Below are 25,573 nucleotides of genomic sequence, written 5' to 3'. Positions count from 1 at the left end.
CCTTTACAGAATCATTTTTAAAATAAAAAATAGACTTTGGTCTTGGAAAAAAGTGTTAAAAATGTAATCTTTTAAAAAACTTTTGTCAAAAATAATGATAGTAAAAAACCATTAACATTAAGAAAGGTAACAGTGATTATTATAATAAATAACCATTATAAAGTAAGCAATGGTAGGTAATACGTGATATATTTGGGTTTACCTGAAGTAAACTTTATGAGTATGACTTGAGAGAATGTCTGAACCCTAATTACTATTCATTTGACCTAGTTCCAGCTTTTATCTCTTGATTGAAGAATTTATTCCTGGAACATGGATTTGTAGGTACTTGCATTTGAGGCAAATCTGACACACTTTGACCCTCAGTATTTTTCTTTCTTTCTTTCTTTTGAGACAAAGTCTCACTTTGTTGCCCAGGCTGGAATGCAGTGGCATGATCTCAGCTCACTGCAACCTCCCTCACCTTGCTTCAAGGGATTCTCCTGCCTCAGCCTCCCCAGTAGCTGGGATTACAGGTGTGTGCCACCACACCCAGATAATTATTTTTGTATTTTTAGTAGAGACAGGGTTTCACCATGTTGGCCAGGCTGGTCTCGAACTCCTGACCTCAAATGATCTGCCTGCCTTGGCCTCCCAAAAGTACTTCATTTAATATAATTATAGAGATGTGTATTTCTTTTAGTTGCTTTTGGTCTTATCAGCATCCTTTCTTTCCCCCTTTTCCGGTTTTAGAACACCTGTTTTTGTTGGGAACCAAAAACCCTGACATGAATACAGCTAACCCCATTTCTTATTCCACAGTCATAGGGATCTCCCAATTCTCCTGCCACTGTGACTGATTCAGGGATGGGCATGAGTCCAAGATGAGCAAATTCACATCCTCCTGGGACCTTTTGTTGTAGTTATTAGGAAAGATTTTTTTTTTTTTGATTGGGGTTTTCTCAGTTGGCTGGGTATAAGTCTGGTACTGCTGGTGGTCACTCTGCCTAACTTATGTACAGATTAGTGTCCCAGAGATCAAGGACAGATTCTGATGACATCATTTGAGCCCTGGATGCCACTTTGCTGAATTCAGTTTACCTTTAGACTTTGGTCATGTGAACTTACAAATCTGTTTTATTTGTTTTTTGTTGGAGTTTGTTCAAATTGTATTTCTATTACTTGTGAAAACAAGCTCCAAATTTCAGCAATATTCCACTGATGCTGTAACAATTTAAAAATCAAACAAGTATGGGATCACCTTTATTCCTGCCATTGCATTAGATAAAACTGTGGGCATCCTAGTTTCTTGATTAAAATACTGGTTTTCTTTTCTTTTTTTTCCCTGCTTCTTCCTCAAATTCTGGTGCATTCAGGGTGGTATTCATGTCTTTGAATAGTTATTAGTTATATTTTTGTGGGTAAAGTGATACCAGGGGGACTTCTGTTCCACCATCTTGCTGATTAAATATTGCGTGTGCAACTAAGGTCATCTGGGCAGCTGGTAAGTGCGCTGAGAGTTTTAGGGAAGTAGATACCCAGGTCTGTTACTTACTTAAGATCCCCCAGAGCCACAGGTGCCAATGACTGACATCTCTGTGGCTTTGTAAAGCCAGGGAATCTTGTATCTCCCAAAGCCTAATAAATGCAATGTAAAGAAAAGTGGGTAGAAGTGAAGAGACCTGGGTTGAAGCTTTGGCTCTGCCACTAACTTCCCAAACCATCTTGAGTATCCTTCAGACAGACTCTTTGGTTTCAATTTCCTCGTCTGTAAAATGCATGGACTATCAAGGGGTGAGTGGATATTGTGGGTTCCAGGTGGTTTTGGGATGAGGTAGTAACAAGGGGCACATGGAAGATGTTGGCTTTAGGGGTTCCATGCCTGGACTCCAACTTCTGATGCCCAGTTTGCTTCATGACATCAAAGTTAACGATTTGAATAAAGGGGTAAAATGGACCACCAAGAAACAAGTGCATTTGGGGAAGCCTGATCTGTCAATCACAGGACACAAGGAAGCTAAAAGTGGCCTAAAGCAGAGAAAGGCTTAATAATACTTGTGGAAAGACTGAACACTATAAACCTGACCTGATGTGTTTAGTCCGTGACTAAAACACTTTGCTATCTACCTATAGTTTACCCACCCACACAGTAATGTCCTAGGCCCCTTTATGTCTAAAATAAATGGAAAATGTCTCATGTTTTGACTTTGTAGGTTGCTTTTGGACAAAATTTCATCTACTTTCATTTGTTCACTATTTAAGAACTATAGTAACTTTGTATCTCATATAAGTGATAAAAATGTCAACAAGTATGTCTCTTTTTTGGCCTTATTAAGGGTATAAAAACAGTGCGAGGTAAAGAAAATGGTAACATTAAGAAGAAAGCAATCATCCATGTGGTATATTAAACTACCTGCCCATAGGAAAATGGGGCAGCAAATCTTGTACACATAATTAGAAATAATTTTTCTTTATTATCAAAGGCCATAATACAGTCCCATAAAACCCATTCATGAATCATGAGAGAGTAAGCAACGTAACTTCTCAGTAAACACTCTAGGGTAAGTTAGTTGTTTATGACAGCTACCTGGTGCATGGAATTATTGGACATAAAGTACTTCAGAACATATGCCAAAAGTTTTGTTTTACTAGGATTTAAGGTATTTTTAAAAATGAGATGAGTCTTTGGGAGATTGAGGCAGATGGATCATAACATCAGGAGTTTGAGACAATCCTGGTCAACATGGTGAAACCCTGTTCCTATTAACAATACAAAAAAAATTAGCTTGGCATAGTGGCATGTACATGTAGTCCCAGCTACCTGGGAGGATGGGGAAGGAGAATGGCTTGAACCTGGGAGGTGGAGGTTGCAGTGAGCCAAATCACACCACTGCACTCCTATCTGGTGACAGAGTGAGACTCTGTTTCAGAAAAAAAAAAACAAAAAATGAAGAGATGATTTAGGCAGCAAGACCAATTGCCTATTGATGTCAGTGCCAGTTTATGACTATAACTCTGCATTTTCTAATTAATAGAGTTGGGAGACATGCATTTAAAAGACATTTCAAAATATTACATATATATAATTCTTTTTTGAGAGAGAGATAGGGTCTTGCTCAGTTGCCCAGGATGGAGTACAATGGTGCAATCATGGCTTACTGCAGTCTTGACCTCCTGGGCTCAAGTGATCCTCTCACCTCAACCTCCCAAGTAGCTAGAACTACATACATATGCCACCACTCAGGCTATTCTTTTTTTTTAATAGAGACAAGGTCTCATGGTGTTGCCCAGGCTGGCCTTGAGCTCTCAGGCTCAAGCAATCCTCCCATCTTCACCTCCTAAAGTGCTGAGATCACAAGCATGAGCCACTGCACCCAGCATATCTATCTATCTATCTATCATCTATCTATCTATCTATCTATTATCTATCTATCATGTATCTATCTATCTATTTATCTATCTATCATCTATCTATCGGTTGATATATGTATGATTAAATTTATCTACCTTTAAGTTTAGGTTTTCCTTTTTCCCTTAAAGATACAATTGTAAGAGGACGACTCAAGATGGCGCTGTGAGAACAACCCAGGATTGGAGCTCGCGTTGTGTCTGCGGACAGGTGAGTCTGAGCTGCATTTCCAGACTGATCTTTGTTGCCCATGGAACGGGGAAATTCCCAAGTGAAGAGGAGACGCGGGATGCCAGGCAGAACCTCCGCCTGGCGAAGCCAGCACCTGGGGTGGAGGCGGCCGGCCCTACCCAGCGCTCCCCACAGGGTGCACTTGTCTGGGTGCCCCATTGAACCAGCAACTGGAGACGTGAGAGGGCTGGACTTGAGACTGAGCTAGACTTGGACAGTAGGCCAGCCAGGGGATCGCAGGGACAGAGCGTTAGGGTTGGCCCAGTGGGACGAACAAAACCACGATTTCAAACAAGCCCCGGGCAGACGGCCTGAGATGCTCTGAGGGGGAGGGGCGTCCACCATTACCGAGGCAACCCGCCCCAACTGAGATACACGCCCATTGCTGACGCAGCCAGCCGTTGCCGAGGCAACCCGTCCCTACTGAGATACACGCCCACTGCTGACGCAGCCTGCCGTTGCCGAGGCAACACGCTACAACGAAGAGACTCCGCCGCAGGGTTTGGCGGAGACCACAGCAGAGCCTGCAGGAACAGGGTGAATCACACAACAGCAGGGCGGAGCCTCGGCAGCCAAACAGTGGCTAGTCTGCCTTCTAGCTGGGCAGGACACCTCATCGGACATCGAAAAATAAAGCCCGAACCCCCCAACACAGAGCATTTGAGAAAAAAAGGGTTTTTTTTTAATGAGCTCTGTTGCAGCAGAATCAAACATAGCAGCCTAACAGCCCTGAATGAACAACAGAGCTCACAGCTCAGCAATTAAGCCCCTATAAAGTACAAACTGTCTCCTCAAGCAGCTCCCTGACCCCTCTATAGCCAAAAGACTGACATAAGGCAGGCATCATCCTGGGACAAAGATAGCAGAAAAAGAAACTGGTAGCATCCCTCGCTGTGCCACAGCTGCTAGAGGTGCACCCCAGACAAGCAGGGTCTGGAGCGGACCTCAGCAGTCGTACAGCGAAGGGGCTAGACTGGTAGAAGGAAAATTAAGAAACACAAATACTTCATCATCAACATTCTGGGTGTCCACTCAGAGACCAAATCGAAAAGTCAGCAACTACGCAGACGACCAGCCGACAAATCCACAAAGATGGGAAGAAACCAGTGCAAAAAGGAGGAAAACACCCGAAACCAGAACACCTCGCCTCCTAGAAAGGACCAAAACTCCTCACCAGCAAGGGAACAAAGCTGGATGGAGAATGACTGTGACGAAATGACGGAATTAGACTTCAGAAGATAGATAATGAGAAACTTTTGTGAGCTAAAAGATCATGTATTAAATCAATGCAAAGAAACTAAGAACCTTGAAAAAAGATTTGAAAAAAGATTCGAGGAAATGATAACAAGAATGTATAACTTAAAGAGGAATATGAATGAATTAAAGGAGCTGAAAAACACAATACGAGAACTTTGCGAAGCAAACACAAGTTTCAATAGCCGAATTGACCAAACAGAAGAAAGAATATCTGAAGTCGAAGACCAACTCAATGAAATAAAACGAGAAACCAAGATTAGAGAAAAAAGCGCAAAAAGGAATGAACAAAGTCTCCAAGAAATGTGGGACTACGTGAAAAGACCTAACCTACGTTTGATAGGTGTGCCAGAAGGGGACGAAGAGAATGAATCCAAGCTGGAAAATACTCCTCAGGACATCATCCCGGAAAACTTCCCCCACCTAGCAAGACAGGCCAACACTCAATTGCAGGAAATACAGAGAACACCACAAAGATATTCCGCAAGAAGAGCAACCCCAAGGCACATAATCGTCAGATTCAACAGGGTTGAAATAAAGGAGAGAATACTAAGGGCAGCCAGAGAGAAAGGTCAGGTCACCCACAAAGGGAAGCCCATCAGACTCACAGCAGATCTCTCGGCATAAACACTACAAGCCAGAAGAGAGTGGGGGCCAATATTCAACATTCTTAAAGAAAAGAACTTTCAACCCAGAATTTCATATCCAGCCAAACTGAGCTTCAGAAGTGAAGGAAAAATAAAATCCTTTGCGAACAAGCAAGTACTCAAAGATTTTGTCACCACCAGGCCTGCTTTACAATAGCTCCTAAAAGAGGCACTACACATAGAAAAGATCAACCAGTACCAGCCATTCCAAAATCACACTGAATGCTAAAGAGCATCAATATAATGAAGAATCTACAACAACTAACAGGCAAAACAACCACTTAGCATCAAAATGGCAGTATCAAATTCACACATAACAATATTAACCCTAAATGTAAATGGACTAAATGCACCAATCAAAAGACACAGACTGGCAAATTGGATAAAAATCCAAAACCCATCAGTGTGCTGTATCCAGGAAACCCATCTCACATGCAAGGATACACAAAAGCTCAAAATAAAGGGATGGAAGAAGATTTACCAAGCTAATGGAAAGCAAAAAAAAGCAGGCGTTGCAATTCTCATCTCTGATAAAATAGACTTTAAAGCAACAAAGATCAAAAGAGACAAAGAAGGCCATTACATAATGGTAAAAGGATCGATACAACAAGAAGAGCTAACGATCCTAAACATATATGGACCCAATGCAGGAGCACCCAGATACATAAGGCAAGTTCTTAATGACTTACAAAGAGACTTAGACTCCCACACAATAATAGTGGGAGACTTTAACACTCCACTGTCAATACTAGACAGATCAACCAGACAGAAAATCAACAAGGATATCCAGGGCTTGAACTCAGGTCTGGAGCAAACAAACCTGATAGACATTTACAGAACTCTCCACCCCAAATCCACAGAATACACATTCTTCTCAGCACCACATCACACCTACTCAAAAATTGACCACATAATTGGAAGTAAAGCACTGCTCAACAAATGCAAAACAACTGAAATCATAACAAACAGCCTCTCAGACCATAGTGCAATCAAGTTAGAACTCAGAATTCAGAAACCAACCCAGAACCGCACAGCTTCATGGAAACTGAACAACTGGGTCTTGAATGTTGACTGGGTAAACAACGAAATGAAGGCAGAAATAAAGAAGTTCTTCGAAACCAATGAGAATGAAGACACAAGTGCCAGAATCTCTGGGACACATTTAAAGCAGTCTCTAGAGGAAAGTATATAGCAATAAGTGCCCATATGAGGAGAATGGAGAGATCCAAAATTGACACCCTATCGTCAAAATTGAAAGAGCTAGAGGAGCAAGATCAAAAAAACTCAAAACCCAGCAGAAGACAAGAAATAACTAAGATCAGAGCTGAGCTGAAGGAGATTGAGACACGAAAAACCCTTCAAAAAATCAATAAATCCAAGAGCTGGTTTTTTGAAAAGATCAACAAAATAGACAGAGCACTAGCCAGATTGATTAAAAATAAAAGAGAGAACAACCAAATAGATGCAATAAAAAATGACAAAGGGGAAATCACCACAGATTCCACAGAAATTCAAACCATCATCAGAGAATATTACAAACAACTATATGCGCATAAACTAGTAAACCTGGAAGAAATGGATAAATTCCCGGACTCCCGTGTCCTCCCAAGCCTAAACCAGGAGGAAGCTGAAACTATGAATAGACCCATAACAAGGTCTGAAGTTGAGGCAGCAATTAAGAGCCTACCACACAAAAAAAGCCCAGGTCCAGACGGGTTCACAGCCGAATTCTACCAGAGACACAAGGAGGAGCTGGTACCGTTCCTTCTACAACTATTTCAAACAATCCAAAAAGAGGGAATCCTTCCCAAATCATTTTATGAGACCAACATCATCCTGATACCAAAACCCGGCAGAGACCCAACGAGAAAAGAAAACTTCAGGCCAATACCCATGATGAACATAGATGCAAAAATCTTCAATAAAATATTGGCAAGCCGATTGCAACAGCAAATCAAAAAACTTATTCATCATGATCAAGTAGGATTCATCCCAGGGATGCAAGGCTGGTTCAACATACGCAAGTCTATCAACGTAATTCACCACATAAACAGAACCAAAACCAAAAACCACATGATTATCTCAATTGACACAGAGAAGGCATTTGACAAAATTCAACAGCCCTTTATGCTAAAAACCCTCAATAAACTCGGTATCGATGGAACGTATCTCAAAGTAATAAAAGCTATTTACGACAAACCAACAGCCAATATCATACTGAATGGGCAAAAACTGGAAGCATTCCCTTTGAAATCTGGCACTAGACAAGGATGCCCTCTCTCACCACTCCTATTCAATATGGTACTGGAAGTTCTAGCCAGAGCAATCAGGCAAGAAAAAGAAATAAAGGGTATTCAAATAGGAAAGGTGGAAGCCAAATTGTCTCTATTTGCAGACGACATGATAGTATACCTAGAAGACCCCATCACCTCAGCCCAAAAACTCCTGAAACTGATAAGCAACTTCAGCAAAGTCTCAGGATATAAAATCAATGTGCAAAAATCACAAGCATTCGTCTACACCAATAACAGACTTAAAGAAAGCCAAATCAAGAGCGAACTGCCATTCACAATTGCTACAAAAAGAATAAAATACCTTGGAATACAACTCACAAGGAACGTAAGGGACCTCTTCAAGGAGAACTACAAACCAGTGCTCAACGAAATCAGAGAGGACACAAACAGATGGAGAAACATTCCATGTTCATGGTTAGGAAGAATTAATATCGTGAAAATGGGTATACTGCCCAAAGTAATTTACAGAATCAACGCTATCCCCATCAAGCTACCATCGACTTTCTTCACAGAACTGGAAAAAACCACCATGAACTTCATATGGAACCAAAAGAGAGCCCGCATAGACAAGTCAATTCTAAGCAAAAAGAACACAGCGGGGGGCATCACACTACCGGATTTCAAACTATACTACAAGGCTACAGTAATCAAAACAGCATGGTACTGGTACCAAAACAGAGATATAGACCAATGGAACAAAACAGAGGCATCGGAGGCAACACAACATATCTACAACCATACAATCTTTGATAAACCTGACAAAAACAAGCAATAGGGAAAGGATTCCCTGTTTAACAAATGGTGTTGGGAAAACTGGCTAGCCATGTGCAGAAAGCAGAAACTGGACCCCTTCCTGACACCTTACACTAAAATTAATTCCAGATGGATTAAAGACTTAAACATAAGACCTGGCACCATAAAAACCCTAGAAGAAAATCTAGGCAAAACCATCCAGGACATAGGAGTAGGCAAGGATTTCATGAACAAAACACCAAAAGCATTGGCAACAAAAGCCAAAATAGACAAATGGGACCTAATCAAACTCCACAGCTTCTGCACGGCAAAAGAAACTATCACTAGAGTGGATCGGCAACCAACAGAATGGGAAAAAATTTTCGCAGTCTACCCATCTGACAAAGGGCTGATATCCAGAATTTACAAAGAACTCAAACAGATTTACAGGAAAAAAACAAACAAGCCCATTCAAAAGTGGGCAAAGGATATGAACAGATACTTTACGAAAGAAGACATATATGAGGCCAACAATCATATGAAAAAATGCTCATCGTCACTGGTCATCAGAGAGATGCAAATCAAAACCACATTGAGATACCATCTCACGCCAGTTAGAATGGCGATCATTAAAAAATCTGGAGACAACAGATGCTGGAGAGGATGTGGAGAAAAAGGAACACTTTTACACTGTTGGTGGGAGTGTAAATTAGTTTAACCATTGTGGAAGACAGTGTGGCGATTCCTCAAGGCCTTAGAAATAGAAATTCCATTTGACCCAGCAATCCCATTACTGGGTATATATCCAAAAGTCTGTAAATCATTCTACTATAAGGACACATGTACACGAATGTTCATTGCAGCACTGTTTACAATAGCAAAGACCTGGAATCAACCAAAATAGCCATTGATAATAGACTGGATTGGAAAAATGTGGCACATATACACCATGGAATATTATGCAGCAATCAGAAATGATGAGTTTGTGTCGTTTGTAGGGACATGGATGAATCTGGAGAACATCATCCTCAGCAAACTGACACAAGAACAGAAAATGAAACACCGCATATTCTCACTCATAGGTGGGTGATGAAAAATGAGAACACATGGACACAGAAAGGGGAGTACTAAACACTGGGGTCTATTGGGGGGAAAAGGGGAGGGCCAGTGGGAGGGGGAGGTGGGGAGGGATAGCCTGGGGAGAAATGCCAAATGTGGGTGAAGGGGAGAAGAAAAGCAAAGCAAACTGCCATGTGTGTACCTACGCAACTGTCTTGCATGCTCTGCTCATGTACCCCAAAACCTAAAATCCAATAAAAATTAAAAAAAAAAAAGATACAATTGTAAAGGAAGATGGTTCAGAATATAGAGATTCTCATTATTTTGTGTCATCTAATCTAATCAACAGTATGCTTTCCTAAAACTTTTCTGAAGTCATACAAAACATACTGGCTATTCTTTTTGTATTTCAATTTCAATTTCATTTTATCATTGTTATTATTATTATTTTGAGACAGAGTTTTGCTTTTGTCACCAGGTTTGGAGTGAAATGGCATGATCTCGGTTCACTGCAACCTCTGCCTCCTGGGTTCAAGCGATTCTCCTGCCTCAGCCTCCCAAATAACTGGGACTACAGGCACCCACTACTATGCTCAGCTAATATTTGTATTTTTTAGTAGAGGCTGGGTTTTGCCATGTTGGCCAGGCTGTCTTGAACTCCTGACCTCAGGTTAGCCACCTGCTTCAGCCTCCCAAAGTGCTGGAATTATAGGTGTTAGCCACAATGCCCAGCCCACTTTATTTTTAAATTATTTTACAGTTTGAACAAATTTACAAATGCATATATTAGAAGTTATTCTCCATGTACCTGTAAGTAATTAATTAGTTAATTATTGATAGCATTCATTATGTCTGAGCATCAGAAACACATAAAATCAAATGATAGGAACTAGATAATTATATCTGAAATAATTGTATAAGTCCATATGCAAATTTCATTTCATACGATTTTTTTAAGTTTCACATTCATATATCTCTTGCTTAGATACCCCAGTAATATTTCTAGTCATTTCTTAGATCAACAGTGATTAGCTTTTATTCATATCTATGTGATTTCTATAGATACTTTATATAGCTATGACCTGTGCCTGTCATAGTTCTTTGAATATATATATATTTGACATTTACAATTAATTCCAAAGATTGCTATTTCCTTTTTTGTCTTTTTGACTTGAAAGAATTGTAGAGGTTTTTGATTACAATATGTCTCCTGCTCAGATTCATAATATGTGATAAGATATCATTCTTATTTCCCTCTTAACATTTTTTTACAAAGCCTAAAGCCCATACTTTATTCACATTTTCTTAGTTTTTAACTTAATACTCTTTATTTTCTGCTCTAGAAACCCATTCAAGAAACCACATTATTCCTGCTGTGACAACTTCTTAGACTTCCCTTGTTTTTGATGGCCTTGACATTTAAGAGGAGGAATATATTGTATTTGCATTCTTTTAGCTCTTTTGAAATGCTTTCCAGAAAAGAAAGCAAGGAATAAAGGTTACTTTCTCCCCATGCCTCAGATGGACTTCTTTACCAGTGAAGATTAAACCCAAAGAAAATTAATTTCTCATTTATGGAGGACAGCGATCATCACATATTACTCTCCAGTGCACATGTATGAATGGAAGTATGAATGGAACCACTCCTGTGGTCTGACTGTGTTTTGAACCCAAGGTCTATGAAAATAGATGAATGTCAGGGGTAATTTTACTCACAGAAAGGGTCCAGGGACCACTTTTAATAACTTCATTTGCTGTGAATGGATGTTTTCTGCCTTTCTGGAGCCTGAAGCAAGAGGTTTACGCTGCTGTGTGAGGGATGCTGACAGGATGGGCTGCTGGGAGAGCAGACTGATAAACACCAAACAGTTTATTAAGTTAAGTTTGGGCTCGTCTCTGGTGGAAGTTTTCTCTCGTTGCTGTGATTAAGGCAGGGCCAGCTAAGAGGAGGAGGTGGACAGAGGGATTAGTGGACCCCCTAAATTCTTGAGTTATTCTTCTCAAAGAATCTCTCTCTTGAGGTATCTGAGGTCTGGAAGTATAAATGGTGTTGGGGCTCAGAAAAGGATAGGTCAAACTTGCCTTAAGGCTAAACCGAAGGTCTCAGAAGCAGACTCAAAAGCAGTTTCTCTTTAATCTTGACCTGCCCTCCTGTCTCACTTTTCATTCTCCCCCAAGGCAAGCCATGGAAACTGGAATCCCTGTTTCCCAAGGAAGGTCATAGAGACCAGAACCCCATTTCCCCAAAGCCGGCCATAAAGCCTAAAGATATCACACTCATCCCACCCCCGACTCACTTCTCCATCCTTCTGTGTCACAGCTGGACATAAAAAATTAATACCTTTATTCAAAAAGAGATCTATCTTATACCTGGAAGGAAGTAAGGGAGGAGGCAGGACTCGGACACTGGACCAAAGTGAGAACTAGCTAAAATAGGTCCAGGGTGGAAGCAGCTTTCCATAAGACACACCCTCCAGTGTGCCATGTTGGCTTACCACTGCCATAGCAACAGCCAGGAATTACCACCCCTTTCCATGGCAATGACCCAATGACACAAAAATTACCACCCTTTTCCTAGCAACTTCTGCATAAACTATCCCTTAATCTACACATAGTTAAGAGTAGGCATAAATATGATTGTAAAACTGCCCTGAGCTGCTAATCTAGGCACACTGCCTGTTGGATAGCCCCACTCTGCAGGAGCAGTAACAGAACTGTAACCTTGCCAGAGCTGAAACACTGCTTCAATAAAGCTGTTTCCTTCTACCCTACACTGGCTTACCCTTGAATTCCTTCCTGGGAGAAGCCAAGAACCCTCATGAGCTAAATCCCACCTTGAGGCTTGCTTGTCCTGCATCAACAGGAATGTTGCACAGAGAAGTCAAGAAGAATCAGATAAGACAGGCCTTGCTGGGTTTCCCCTCTCAGTCTGTTAGCATTCCATCAGAGTCTTTCTGTCTAATCATATTTCTACAGAGCTATTCACACTTCATTGAGCTTAAGCATAAAAATGAAAAGTTTTCTGTGTATCTTCAGGTCTTCATTCTGAAGGCTGGACTGTCACATAAAAATATCAAACATATTTGTTATGCTTTTCTCTTGTTAACTTGCCTTTGTTACAGAAGTGTTAGCTATAACCCTTAAGATGGGAAAGGGGTCACTTCCTTTCCACCCTAAATTGGCATCAAACCACCTCTGAATTAGGTAGCCTGTTTTAGCAAATACAGATACAGGACTCCTAGTGAAGTTTGAATTTCAGGCAAATAATGAACAATTTTTTTTTCAGTATAAGTGTGTCTCACTTGAGACATACTTTTAAGTATGGTAAGTCCCCACTTGGGGACATATTTATGCTCAAAAATTATTTTTTATTTATCTGAAATTTCAAAGTTAACTGGATATCCTGTATGTTGGGCTCCTGGTGTGTGTTGCAGGGGCGGGGAAAGGCTAATGGAGGAGGAGAGTGCTCAGTCTCTTGCTTCAGAGCACCGCCCTTGTGGAGTGGTCCATTATGTGAAGGACAAATGTGACATTCTCCATTCTCAAAAGCTACTCCAGTTCATCATTTGAAGAAAATTTGGGTCTCTTACATCTCTGACTGAAACAACATTCTTTCTTCATTTTCTTTTCTTTTTTTTTTTTTTTTTGAAGACAATCTTGCACTGTTGCCCAGGTTGAGGTACAGTGGTGCAATCATGATACACTGCAGCCCTGACCTCCTAGGCTCAAGAGCTACTCCAGCCTCAGCCTCCCAAAGTGTTGCTGTTACAAGTGTGAGCTTGGCCTGAAACATTTTGTTTGCCTTTCTTCATTTTTGGACAGATACCTAATAAGTCTGTATAATATAAATAGTATCTTCTCATATAGAATATGCAGATCCCAAAAAAAAATCAAACCCAGTAACAAGGAGCAGCAAAGAAATATTTTTCCCATGGTCACCTGGCTTCCTGTCCTTTTTTGTGGCCTCTGGATTTAGGGACCAGTGGGTCGCTTCCTGGCTTTCTCATCTTCCTAACTTCTGATTCTCTCAAAAATTTCTCAGATTCCTCAGAATAAAAACTGGACTGTACAAAGTTTCTCCATGCATCAGACAACTGAAAACTAAATGTAACAATCGAATGTTAAACCATGTTACATGCCCATGCATAATTTTAAAAAGTAGAAAGAATACTTCAATAAACTTGAGTTTGAAACCAATATAAGTAGGCTCTTGGCCTCCAAAGAAGCCAGCAAAAGTACTGTGCTTGATACCCTTTACAAACCAAATGGGTCAACATCTGAGAGCATTTCAAAACCTTTGCAAAATAGAGTTGACACATCATAATCTTTTAATGGCATAAATTCTCATTAGCATCAACTGCTGCATAAATAATGTTCATTATGGTGATTAGAAATGCTAATTTCTTAGAACAATCATAATTTTCTTTAATTTTCTGTGGCAGTGTTTTTTTTAACTGCAGGTTATGACCCATTAGTGGGTGGTGAAATCAATTTAGTGGGATATAATCAGCATTTAAAAGAATAGAATAGATTGAATAGAAAATATCCAATTTCACTGCATATTGCCAAAGTCAATATTATTTCATCTACTTTAATTTCAATTTTCCAAATCCGTATGTGTAACTATTTGGTTATAATATAAAATGTATTTCATATGGTAATTCATGCTCAAAAAAGTTGGAAAACAGCTATTCTATAATACAATGAATAAATTCTAAGGCTGAGCCAAAGGTGAAGCACAATTTAAAGTCTCGCAAATTTGTAACGACGAAGAAAATATTTTAACTAGAAGATATTATAATGGCAATATGTTTTTATCAATAAATGGATCACTTACCTATTTGCTATGAGTTTTGTTCAAGGTTGTAAATGTGGTGATTCTTTTCTTATTAGTGGAAAAGGGATGCTTTGTGTATCTCTATAAATAAGTAAGGGCTATGAGGTCAGACTGTCTCTACCATTTACTGGCCAACTTATTTTGAGCATGTTACTGAATTGCTCTATGCCCCAATTTCCTTATTTATAAAATAGAGCTTGTAAAATCTGGTAATTGAACTATCATAAAGAATAAACAAATGTATAAATGGAATGCATCCAACACAGTGTTTAGCACATAGTAAATTTTCAATAAATGTCAGTTACTGATATTATTACTTTAAAATATCTTTATTTGAGAATGGCAAATATAGGGTAACTTGCCTCAAATTTTTACTTTTGTCTCTGATATGGGGCAAGTGGGACCTGCAGTATGCTTTGTAGTTCAGTCCGTGCCTGGTTACTGGTTCCATGATTTTTCTGCAAAGTGTTTGTATTTTTTAGTTCATTGGGATAAAATACTTTAGAGTAGCAGTTCTCAAGCTGAACACATGATATCCTTCATGGGATTGTAAAACTTCTAAAATGCAATCAGGATTTTGAATGAATATACATATATATATTTGGAAAGTGGATGAAGAGAATTGATACATTAGTATTGTCAGGGGGTTCACATGGTATAGTGAAGAGTTAGACATACTTGGACCTAAGTCCAAGCTTACCAATTAGAATTGTAACCTTTAGCAAGTTACTTAACTTCCTGTAGCTCAATTTACTCCATCTGTAAAATGGTAATTAAAAATACCTCCTATATCACTTGGTTGTTGAAATAAATACTGTTTACAGTATTTGTAAAGAGTTTGGCACATTAGCACATGATGGCTTCTCAAGAGAATATTAACACTGGAAGAAGAGTAGATGTACTGGAAAGTGAACTAAATAGTTGCTATTCTGAGTTTTAATTTTGAAATGCTGAATCTATCACTGAGTCATTGAGTAATCCACTCATCCCTTCATTTATTAAACAAAACTTAATTGAATGTTGCCATATGTTAAGGATTGTGTGAGGTGAAGGTAGTAATGAGCAAGACACATTCCCTGCCCTATCTAGGGAGACTACAAACAGATAGTGACCAGTCATGACACAATATCAGGCAAACAAACTATGGGGCTAAGAGAGAATGTAGGAGACATTTCTAACCCAGAACCACATTCAACAAGGTTTGTGGTTTTGTTTCATCTTATAGTTCTGGTTTGAATTTCAGCACTGAACAGGGGAAACTTCCTTCTGTTTATTTTAACACTGAAAATTATTAGTCAAATATAATGTAATTAGTAAAGCACAGGGAGGATTGGATTAAATCCACAGAACCTAAAGGAAACCGCTCTTCATATGGCTCCAAGGACCAGGACAGATAAATGAGGACTCTGTAGTATTGGGACTAGAGAATAAGACAAACACCCGCCTTTGAAATAACTTACAATTCAGAGTATTTCCATTTTTGCCTGAACTTCCAGGAAGCTTAAATTTAATGCTCTGTTATAACAAGTACAGTAGCATAATGTTTTTCCTTTTCCCTTCCTTTCAATGGTTTTTGATTTTCCATTTTACGTTTATTGTGTGTTTTAAGGTATTTATTATTGTGTGTATATATATCGAACACACATATACCCATACATATGCCATATCAAATGGTTTTTGAGAGTAGATAGGGTTGATAATTAATATTAAATACTCTCAGATAACATTGTGTCTTTAGACACAAAGTCAGCCTTTTCTTTATCTATGTTTATAATTCAATGGACATAACTTAAACTGCAGTATATTTAAATCTGTATTTATAAAATGAGCCAACATCTATTCTAGGAAAATTTAACAGCAGTAACAGTGTCTTACAGGAGTGACTTTTTTTTTTTTTTTTGAGACGGAGTTTCGCTGTTGTTACCCAGGCTGGAGTGCAATGGCACGATCTCGGCTCACCGCAACCTCCTCCTCCCGGGTTCAAGCAATTCTCCTGCCTCAGCCTCCCGAGTAGCTGGGACTACAGGCACACATTACCATGCCCAGCTAATTTTTGTATTTTTAGTACAGACGGGGTTTCACCTTGTTGACCAGGATGGTCTCGATCTCTTGACCTCGTGATCCACCCACCTCGGCCTCCCAAAGTGCTGGAATTATAGGCGTGAGCCACCACACATATAGAGAGTGACTAAGAGGCCAGGAGTGACTCTTATGTTATCAATAATTTATTGTGTCATAGTATCACTGGTATTATACCTATTATTAGGAGACATAAGGTCACTGTATTAATCAATTTAAATTATTTTCACACTCTCTGGACACAGAAACTCTTTTACCTTTGAGTAAAGCTGTCAGGATAGCTAAATCAATGTCCTGATGTCCTTCTGATCCCATCCGAAATACCGTAATCTGCAATTTGAGACAAGGTGATCATTAGCAAAGCATTTTTCCCCCAAGAGAAATTAAATCAATGAGACTATATCTGAGCAGAGATTATCTTAATATCTATAAAGTAGATTCTTAACCATAGGCCAAGTGCACATAACAAGAATCTGATGAGAGGGCTCTGCTATTCGTTAAGAGGGAGATGTCACAGTAGTTTCCAAACACAGTCCACTTACTGATTAACGTCATAACCATTCACCCTCACTATGGTCTAATGGTCATGTTCCCCCAAAGTGCATATGTTGAAACCTATTCATCAATGTGATGGGTTTAGGATGGTCTTTGGGAGGTCATTAGATCATAATTAATGGTCATTATAAAATTAGTGCCATTATGAAAGGCCTCTCCCTTCCACCTTCTACCACATGAGGACACAGATAAAACCACTGTTTATGAACCAGAAATTGGGCTCTCATCAGCCACTGAATCTGTGCTGCCTTGATTTTGAACTTCTGAGCCTCCATAACTCTATGAAATAAATTTCTGTTGTTTATAAGCTACCCATTTTATAGTATTTTGTTATGGCAGCCTGAACAGACTAAGACAGCCTGCTCCCCCAATAAAAAAGTAACCCTATGATTTTGGGGCCTTTGCTATGAGTCAGGCATAGCAATGCATATTTTAAAATATGTTACCTTCCATTCTTTCTGATTTTATGTAAATACATAAATATATGAATTATATAAACATGGACATATATGACTATGTAATCAAAACACTATTCATGCAAACATTTAGATTAGATGTAAATGGAAACACTGATACAGCTAAGCTGGAGAAATTAATACAGCTAAGCTATCCAGGTCCATAACTCCTAAACTATACAGGACAGCTGGTCACAAACCCATTTAATAGAGCAAAGGATAACTTCAACCAGAACAAGTGGGTAAAGTCCATAACAGCGTTGGTAGCATACCCTGACTTTGTATTTGTCCCTAGAACACTAAGATTGTCCTACAGTTCATTGATTCACTGATGTGAACAGAGTGGCTGACATAATGGAATATTGTTTTGTACATAAACAACATAGTTATACGGCCTCAGGCATAATTCTCAACTTCTGGGGCAGTGACAATGAATGGCATAGAAAAAGGGAAAGAAAAAGTTCCAAATAATGCTTAACAATAATGAAGAGTTTGTTTTCCAAGCCAGAGGAGGCTATAGAAAAAAGCCAAAATATTGCTTGAATATCCACATTGAGTTATTATTGTACTCAACTGCTTCCTGCATCAAGTTTATGTCTAGAGTGGGATAACAAGTGTTTATTTATTTCCAACTACATAGGAGTAAATAAGCAGATTTGCTAATCTATAAGTCTAAGTTTTATCACTATGGTAGGGAGAATAGACACACAGAACCACAGACTGTTAAACAACTAGTTGCCTTAGAAAACTAGTCTACCACCTAAAGACAAGCTAACTTGTTTAAGGTCACACAATGAGCTAGAATAACAGCTGTGATTGGAATTGAATAGCTCTCACCTTTATAACTTGGGCCTTAAATATTGGGAAAAAATGAGGAGAGGGAAGAATAAGATAATATGAACACCTGACCCTTTTGTACCTGTTTATGTCATCAGGTCAGAGCCTGGGATGACGGTAAGGCTGAAATTGCAAATTGAAATGCCTTCATAGGTATTTGAACTAAAAGAGGCAGGGTCTTGTTCTGTCACTCAGGCTGGAGTACAGTGGCGTGATCATAACTCACTGCAGCCTCAGTCTCCTGGGCTCAAATGATCCTTCCACCACAGCCTCCTGAGTAGCTGAGACTACAGGCATGTGCTACTATGCCCAGCTAATTTATTCTCTCTCTCTCCCTCTCTCAGTAGAGATGGGTTTTCACTGTGTTGCCCAGGCTGGTCCTGAAATCCTGGTCCTGGCCTCCCAAAGTGCTGGGATTACAGTTGTGAACCACCATGCATGGCCCTGATATAAAAAATTTAAAAAATATGAAAAGCTAAACAACTCCATTTGTCTGCTATGCTTGTGTCACAGGTTATAGTGTGATCTTTGGTGAGGACCCCCACGTGGAGCTATGTCCAAGTTCAAGTAAATTTTCCAGAAATCTGTTTCTGCATAACCATAGCTTTGGCCAAGATGACATCTGGACATTATCCCAAACAGCAATTAATGCCCCCACAGATTCCACTTGGAAGTTGAGAGGGAACTATTCTAATTTCTGAACTCAGGAAGGAATTCTTGAATTAAGGAGAAATTTTGGGACCCACTGGAGACAGAACCAGGGGACAGAGGTGAAGTTTTGGCTGGCCCTTTAAGTGAACTCTTTAAGCCAGAGCTGGCTATGGTCTGAAACATATTATCATGTATCATGTACTTAGCTGGCAGCAAGCTGAGGACACTCAGGATAAATAACATCAGAGTTCACTGCTCAGAATTAAGAAATTAGGCATCAAATAGAATTCTTTAACCATCTGACTTGTTCTGCTGATGCCTAAAATTTTACTTCATAAAGACCACATTTCAGATGGAAATTCTTCTGAGGCAACAAATAGATAACATTAAATTTACCCTGAAATACAAGATTATTAGGTTTCCCTAGCAACAGATTTAGGTTTGAGGTTGGGGAAAGAAAGTGGATAAACGCAGTGTTTCTAAAGGGTTTCTGAGAAAAGGTACATGGATATGTGTACTGTTGTTTGTCAAGGGCCTTGGAATGTTATGGTACAATAGGACTTCACAGTTTTTCTGAAAGGCAGGAGCAATGGTTGCTCATCTATTTATGTCCCATCCTTGTCCTGGTTTCAGAACCCAAGGACCTGGGAGTGACACACGGTGTGGGAGGAGGGATGTCTTAAAAAGAGGAAAAGGGATGACCAAGGAGAGGCTGGAGGATACAAAGACAAAATTACGTTATAATCTTTCCTGGACTGACCTGAGATACTATGTTTTCATCACCACTTTATTTTTATTTTATTTGAAATTTGAATGTTTAAAAATATTAATTATACATTTTTCATATCTGCTTCAGAAAAAGAGTCAAACAAGAAAAACTAAAGTCTTCCTTTCCTCCCACCCCTTAGCGTTGGCAGAGATGAAAAAACAGGTATTTTTAAATATTCTTGGAAGGAATGTGTATCAAAATAGTAGTCTTGGGAGATAATATGTTGATATAAAATTCCTTGATTTTGATGTATTATTCTTAGCAACACTGGACCTTATTTGCTAATATTTTACTTAGGATCTTTGCAATGATGTTTGGAAGTGAGGTTGGTACATGTCACCAGTCTTATCTGGTTTGGGTATTAGAGGTATGCTAACCTTCTGAGTTGGGAATGTTTTCCCTTTCATGTACCAGAATAGGCCCTATAACAAAGGAATTCATCTGCTTCTGGCAGAGTTAGTAAGATGTTTATATGCTATTTAGTGCTGGACAATTTTTATGAATCTGATTATCTTTATAATTTCTTCAACAGTTATTGATCAGTTCAGATTTTCTGCCTCTCTTTGACCCAAGTTCATGGTTTTCTAGATAATTGAGCATTTCATCAACAATTTGCCAGTATTTCGTTTCATCCTAAATAAAATATTAGCAAATAAGACCCAGCGTTGTTAAGAATAACACTCTCAGACACAATGCAATCAAATTAGAACTCAGGATTAAGAAACTCACTCAAAACCACATAACTACATGGAAATTGAACAACCTGCTCCTGAATGACTACTGGGTAAATAACTAAATGAAGACAGAAATAAAGATGTTCTTTGAAACCAATGAGAACAAAGACACAATGTACCAGAATCTCTGGGACACATTTAAAGCAGTGTGTAGAGGGAAATTTATAGCACTAAGTGCCCGCAAGAGAAAGTAGGAAAGATCTAAAATCGACACCCTAACATCACAATTAAAATAACTAGAAAAGCAAGAGCAAACAAATTCAAAAGCAAGCAGAAGACAAGAAATAAGTAAGATTAGAGCAGAATATAGAGATAGAGACACAAAAATCCCTTCAAAAAATCAATGAATCCAGGAGCTGGTGTTTTGAAAAGATCAACAAAAGGGATAGATTGCTAGCCAGACTAATAAAGAAAAGAGATAAGAATCAAATTGATTCAGTAAAAAATGATAAAGGGGAGATCACCATCAATCCCACAGAAATACAAACTACTGTCAGAGAATACTATAAACACCTCTACACAAATAAATTAGAAAGTCTAGAAGAAATGGATAAATTTCTGGACATATACATCCTCCCAAGACTAAACCAGGAAGACGTCAAATCCCTGAACAGACCAATAACAAGTTCTGAAATTGAGGCAGTAATTAATAGCCTATTAACCAAAAAAGCCTGGGACCAGATGGTTTCACAGCCGAATTCTACCAGAGGTACAAATAGGAGCTGGTACCATTCTTTCTGAAACTCTTCCAAATAAAAGAAAGAGAGGGAATCCTCTGTAACTCATTTTATGAGGCCAGCATCATCCTGATACCAAAACCTGGCAGAGACACAACAACAACAAAAAATTCAGGCCGATATCCCTGATGAACATTGATGCAAAAATCCTCAATAAAATATTGGCAAACCAAATCCAGCAGCACATCAAAAAGCTTATCCACCACAATCAACTCAGCTTCATCACTGGGAAGCAAGGCTGGTTCAACATTAGCAAATCAATAAATGTAATTCATTACATAAACAGAACTAAAGACAAAAACCATATGATTGTCTCAACAGATGCAGAAAAGGCCTTCGACAAAATTCAACAGCCTTCATGCTAAAAACTCTTAATAAACTAAATATTGATGTGACATATCTCCAAATAATAAGAGCTATTTATGACAAACTCACAGCCAATATACTGAATGTTTTTATATGCACTTTGTCATTTTCATTTATTTTTAAATGTATGTGATTCATTTCATTTTACTAAAAATTTTGTGTTTAATATTACAATGGATTTATATATATCATACAAATTACCTAATCATATACATATATATGTTTATATGGTTAGGTATATGTATATATATGGGTAAATATGTGTGTATCTACATATTAATATATGTAATATATACATATGTATAACCACATATGTGTATATATACACATATATACAAATAGTGATATACATATGTATACAAATATATCATTATATGTACATGTACACATATGTCATTGTTTGTTGCCTGCAGAATATTTTATTATATGCATGTACCATGACTTATTTAGCCAGTCTTCTGCTAATGATCATTTCCAATCTTCTGCCATTATAAACACTGTGCAGTTAATACCTGTGTATGTATGTGGGTGAGTATATCAGAATAAACTTGTAGATATGGAATTTCTTGGCATATTAGCTACTCTGAGGGGAGTTCTTTAATTTATTACTCTGATTTTGGTTACATGAATAAGTTCTATAGTGGTGATTTCTGCTATTTTAGTGCACCTGTTATCTGAGCAGTGTACATTGTACCCAACATGTAGTCTTTTATCTGTCACCATCCTCCCAACCTTCCCCCATGAGTCCCCTTAGTCCATTATATCATACTTATGCCTTTGCATCCTCATAGCTTAGCTCTCACTTATTAGTGAGACTTGGTTTTCCATCAGCCCTTTCTTTGGTCTTATCTCTTGCTGACTGCCCTCCCACCACCACAGCATGACCCGGCCCCACACACCTGATGCCCTAACTGTGTTGAGCATCTTGCTCCTGTCAGGGTCCTTTATATTGTTTCTAGCCTTTCTGCTCTGCCTTTGTTCATTCAGTTCCTTCCTGGAATACCCTTCCCGCTGCTTGGTGAACAAAGTAGAAGCCTTTCACTAGACATGTGCCATTTAAGAAGCCGTTTCCTCCTATATAACTGGGATCCAACCCTTGCTTTTTCTTTGTGCCCCTATGATTCTCTAAGCTTAAGGCATTCTAGGATGCCACTTTCAACCCTTCATTACTTCCATTTGCACATGTCTCTTCATTGAAGAGAAATGTATTTGCAGTCAGGAGTCTCAGTCTTTGCTCAGTAAGCATTTGTTGAGTGGATGAATTATTACCAAGTGGTTGTGTTTAGGTTTGAAAGAAGCAAACATTAAAAAGGAGTACATTCCACACAAGAATGATAACATAGCAAAATGAATGGGGTGTATTAGGCCATAGACCAAGAGTTTGTCACAAGTGTCAAGAGGCAATGTTAACACAAGAGTCTACTGAACACTCTAGTATTGTTTAGGGGTTAATCACTTAGTCAAGCATTATGTGATAGAAAGTGGGCTGCCTGAGATTAGACATTATTTAAAACAATTTTGGGGAAGTAATTGCATGGGTAAATATATATTTTGCTATAATTTAAAACTATTTAAAAGACAACTGACTTTATAACCATAATAACACATTGTAGAATTTATAACATATATAAGCAAAATATATTATAGTAATAGCATAAAGGCAGGGGAAGGTGATAGCAGGGTACATTTTAAAGTTTTTACACTATCCATGAATGCTGAAGGGTTAATTGTGAAAAGTTAGTGTTATGCTGTAGGTCCTAAAGTAACAACTACAGTAACCATCACTAAGTTCAAAAAAAAAAAAAGGGCTGCGTGGGGTGACTCACGCCTGTAATCCCAGCACTTTGGGAGGCCAAGGTGGGTGGATCATGAGGTCAGGAGTTCGAGACCAGCCTGACATACATGGCGAAACCGTGTCTCTACTAAAAATACAGAAATTAGCTGGGCATGGTGATGCGTGCCTGTAATTCCTGTAATTCCAGCTACTGGGGAGGCTGAGGCAGGAGAATCTCTTGAACCTGGGAGGCAGAGGTTGCACTGAGCTATGATCATGTCACTGCACTCTAGCCTGAGCAACAGAGCAAGACTCCATCTCAAAAACAACAATGACAACAACAACAACAACAACAACAAAAGAGATGAAGTGAAATAATAATACTCTAAAAGAAGGCAGAGAAAAAGAAGTAACAAAGCACAGATGGAACCAATAATAGGATGATAGGCTATTTTTTGAGACTTAGTATGAGTGTGACATTTTTGAGCCAAACGCAGCATCGATGAACCCTAAAGCATTTTTCACTAATATATTCGAAACTTTGCTTCTATATAGTTTAAACCACAGTATAGAGAAAGACCCAAAGCAGGAATATACTATAGAAAAACTAAGCAGGAACATGGAAATAATTTTATGTTTGAAAAGAGTTTGATTCACTTTCTGGGAAACAAATAGGCATATTCACCACCCAAACAACGAATCATAGTACATGTGGCTGAGTTAGTCACAGATTTTCCATTTCTAAAACTCAGCAGGTCTTACAGTTAAATAAGATGAGGATATAAAAAATATTGGGACAATGAAACTGACTCACTTTCAAGTATCTATTAATTAGCTTAATTTGGGATTTATATGTGTGCCACAGTGAGCAATGAATCCAGGAAAATAGAGAAGAACATTGAGTAGAGCTTTTGAAAATGAAAATAACCATGAGTAAAAAGCATCTATAAGCTGCAAAGGCACTTTGGTTCAATCTATCAAAAATATAAAGGAACACTCCATAATCATTTCATGCTGTGCTAGATATGTAAGAGATGATATCTGAGTTTGACAAATGGTTTGTAACATGTCTGAGAACTGCAGAAATATTCTCATAGCTAGACAATAGGTAATCAACAAAGAAAGTTCTTATGATCTAAGAATTTAGGAAAGTCCACCTATCATCATGTTAACAACAGGCTTGAGGACACTAAAAATGATACATCTCGGGCTTTCATAAACTCATCTCTGAAATGTTTCCTATTTTCCTATTTAGTTTTTTCACAGAATCTGGCAGTGTGTTTCCCAACGATAGGAGCAGGGAAACATGAAGGGAATCAGACCCAGTAAGCAATTCAGTCACTACAATGAAATAACTTTTATTTATTTATTTTTATTTTTCTTATTGTGCCCACTACCCACCACAGCTGAGGAAGAGCTAATGCAGTGACTTTTAAAAACTACCAGTTTAGCATAACATTTCCTGGGTTTATCATCAATATTTAAAATAATTTAAGGTAATGGAGCAATTAATAGAAAATACAAAAATCCATGTTCATCAAGATACGAAATGATGCAAGACTCTTGATGAGGATTCAAACAGGATTCCTGATTGGCAATGAAAAGGCTGTAAGCCCATACTAGCTTCAGGTTTCTCTTTGGCATAATCAAAGATGCCTTGGCACAGGAAGAGAATGATACCAACTTGATGAATAGAATGCTATTCATCTAAAACATATTCATATTCAATTCTCGGTCTATGAGAAAAACTTTCTTTGGTTGATAAAATTCTTAAAGTTAACATTTTGCCAAAGAGACTGACTTCTAGAAATGAACATGACAATTTATATGGAGGAGGGAAGGAAATTGGAGAAAATCAGGAAATGGAAACACACTTGGAAATGAACAAACCAAAGATCAGTGGAAAGTGATATGCAAAATTTCTACCAGAAAATTAATATCAGATAAGTTCAATTACTTGTCACGAGGTTCTGTATAAATTATATATTGATTTTTCCATGTAATATTTTTAAACAAGTCTCACAGTTTTAGATCAAAGCGGGTGAATTAAAAGAGATGCTAAGGAAATAGAAATTGGGTGAAATTGATATGATTCTGGTATGTCTTATAAGACTTTCATGTATGAATTTATACGTTAGATAAAATAAGTGATTATTTGACTTAAAGAAGAATAT

At 38.4% G+C, this 25,573-nt stretch overlaps 1 protein-coding gene and 1 long non-coding RNA gene across 22 annotated transcripts in view; one reads left to right on the top strand and one right to left on the bottom strand.

The window, feature by feature from the left end:
* The window catches only part of TRPM3 (transient receptor potential cation channel subfamily M member 3), a 980,420-nt gene that overhangs the window by 170,978 nt on the left and 783,869 nt on the right, over positions 1 to 25,573 (bottom strand). For all 21 annotated transcript variants that reach the window (XM_017973100.4, XM_035264315.3, XM_035255728.3 and 18 more), the window contains one exon: positions 16,779 to 16,851. In XM_017973100.4, coding sequence (XP_017828589.1) covers positions 16,779 to 16,851 — 73 coding nt within the window. The remainder of the gene's footprint in view (positions 1 to 16,778; positions 16,852 to 25,573) is intronic.
* The window catches only part of LOC144581784 (uncharacterized), a 96,028-nt gene that overhangs the window by 48,733 nt on the left and 21,722 nt on the right, over positions 1 to 25,573 (top strand). The window contains exon 3 of the long non-coding RNA XR_013533017.1: positions 3,520 to 3,598. This is a non-coding gene — a long non-coding RNA (uncharacterized LOC144581784). The remainder of the gene's footprint in view (positions 1 to 3,519; positions 3,599 to 25,573) is intronic.

The sequence above is a fragment of the Callithrix jacchus genome, chromosome 1 (genome assembly GCF_049354715.1).
Source record: "Callithrix jacchus isolate 240 chromosome 1, calJac240_pri, whole genome shotgun sequence".
Classification (NCBI taxonomy): domain Eukaryota; kingdom Metazoa; phylum Chordata; class Mammalia; order Primates; family Cebidae; genus Callithrix; species Callithrix jacchus.
Note: the sequence above shows the minus strand (reverse complement) of the source record. Positions and strands in the feature narration are given on the sequence as shown.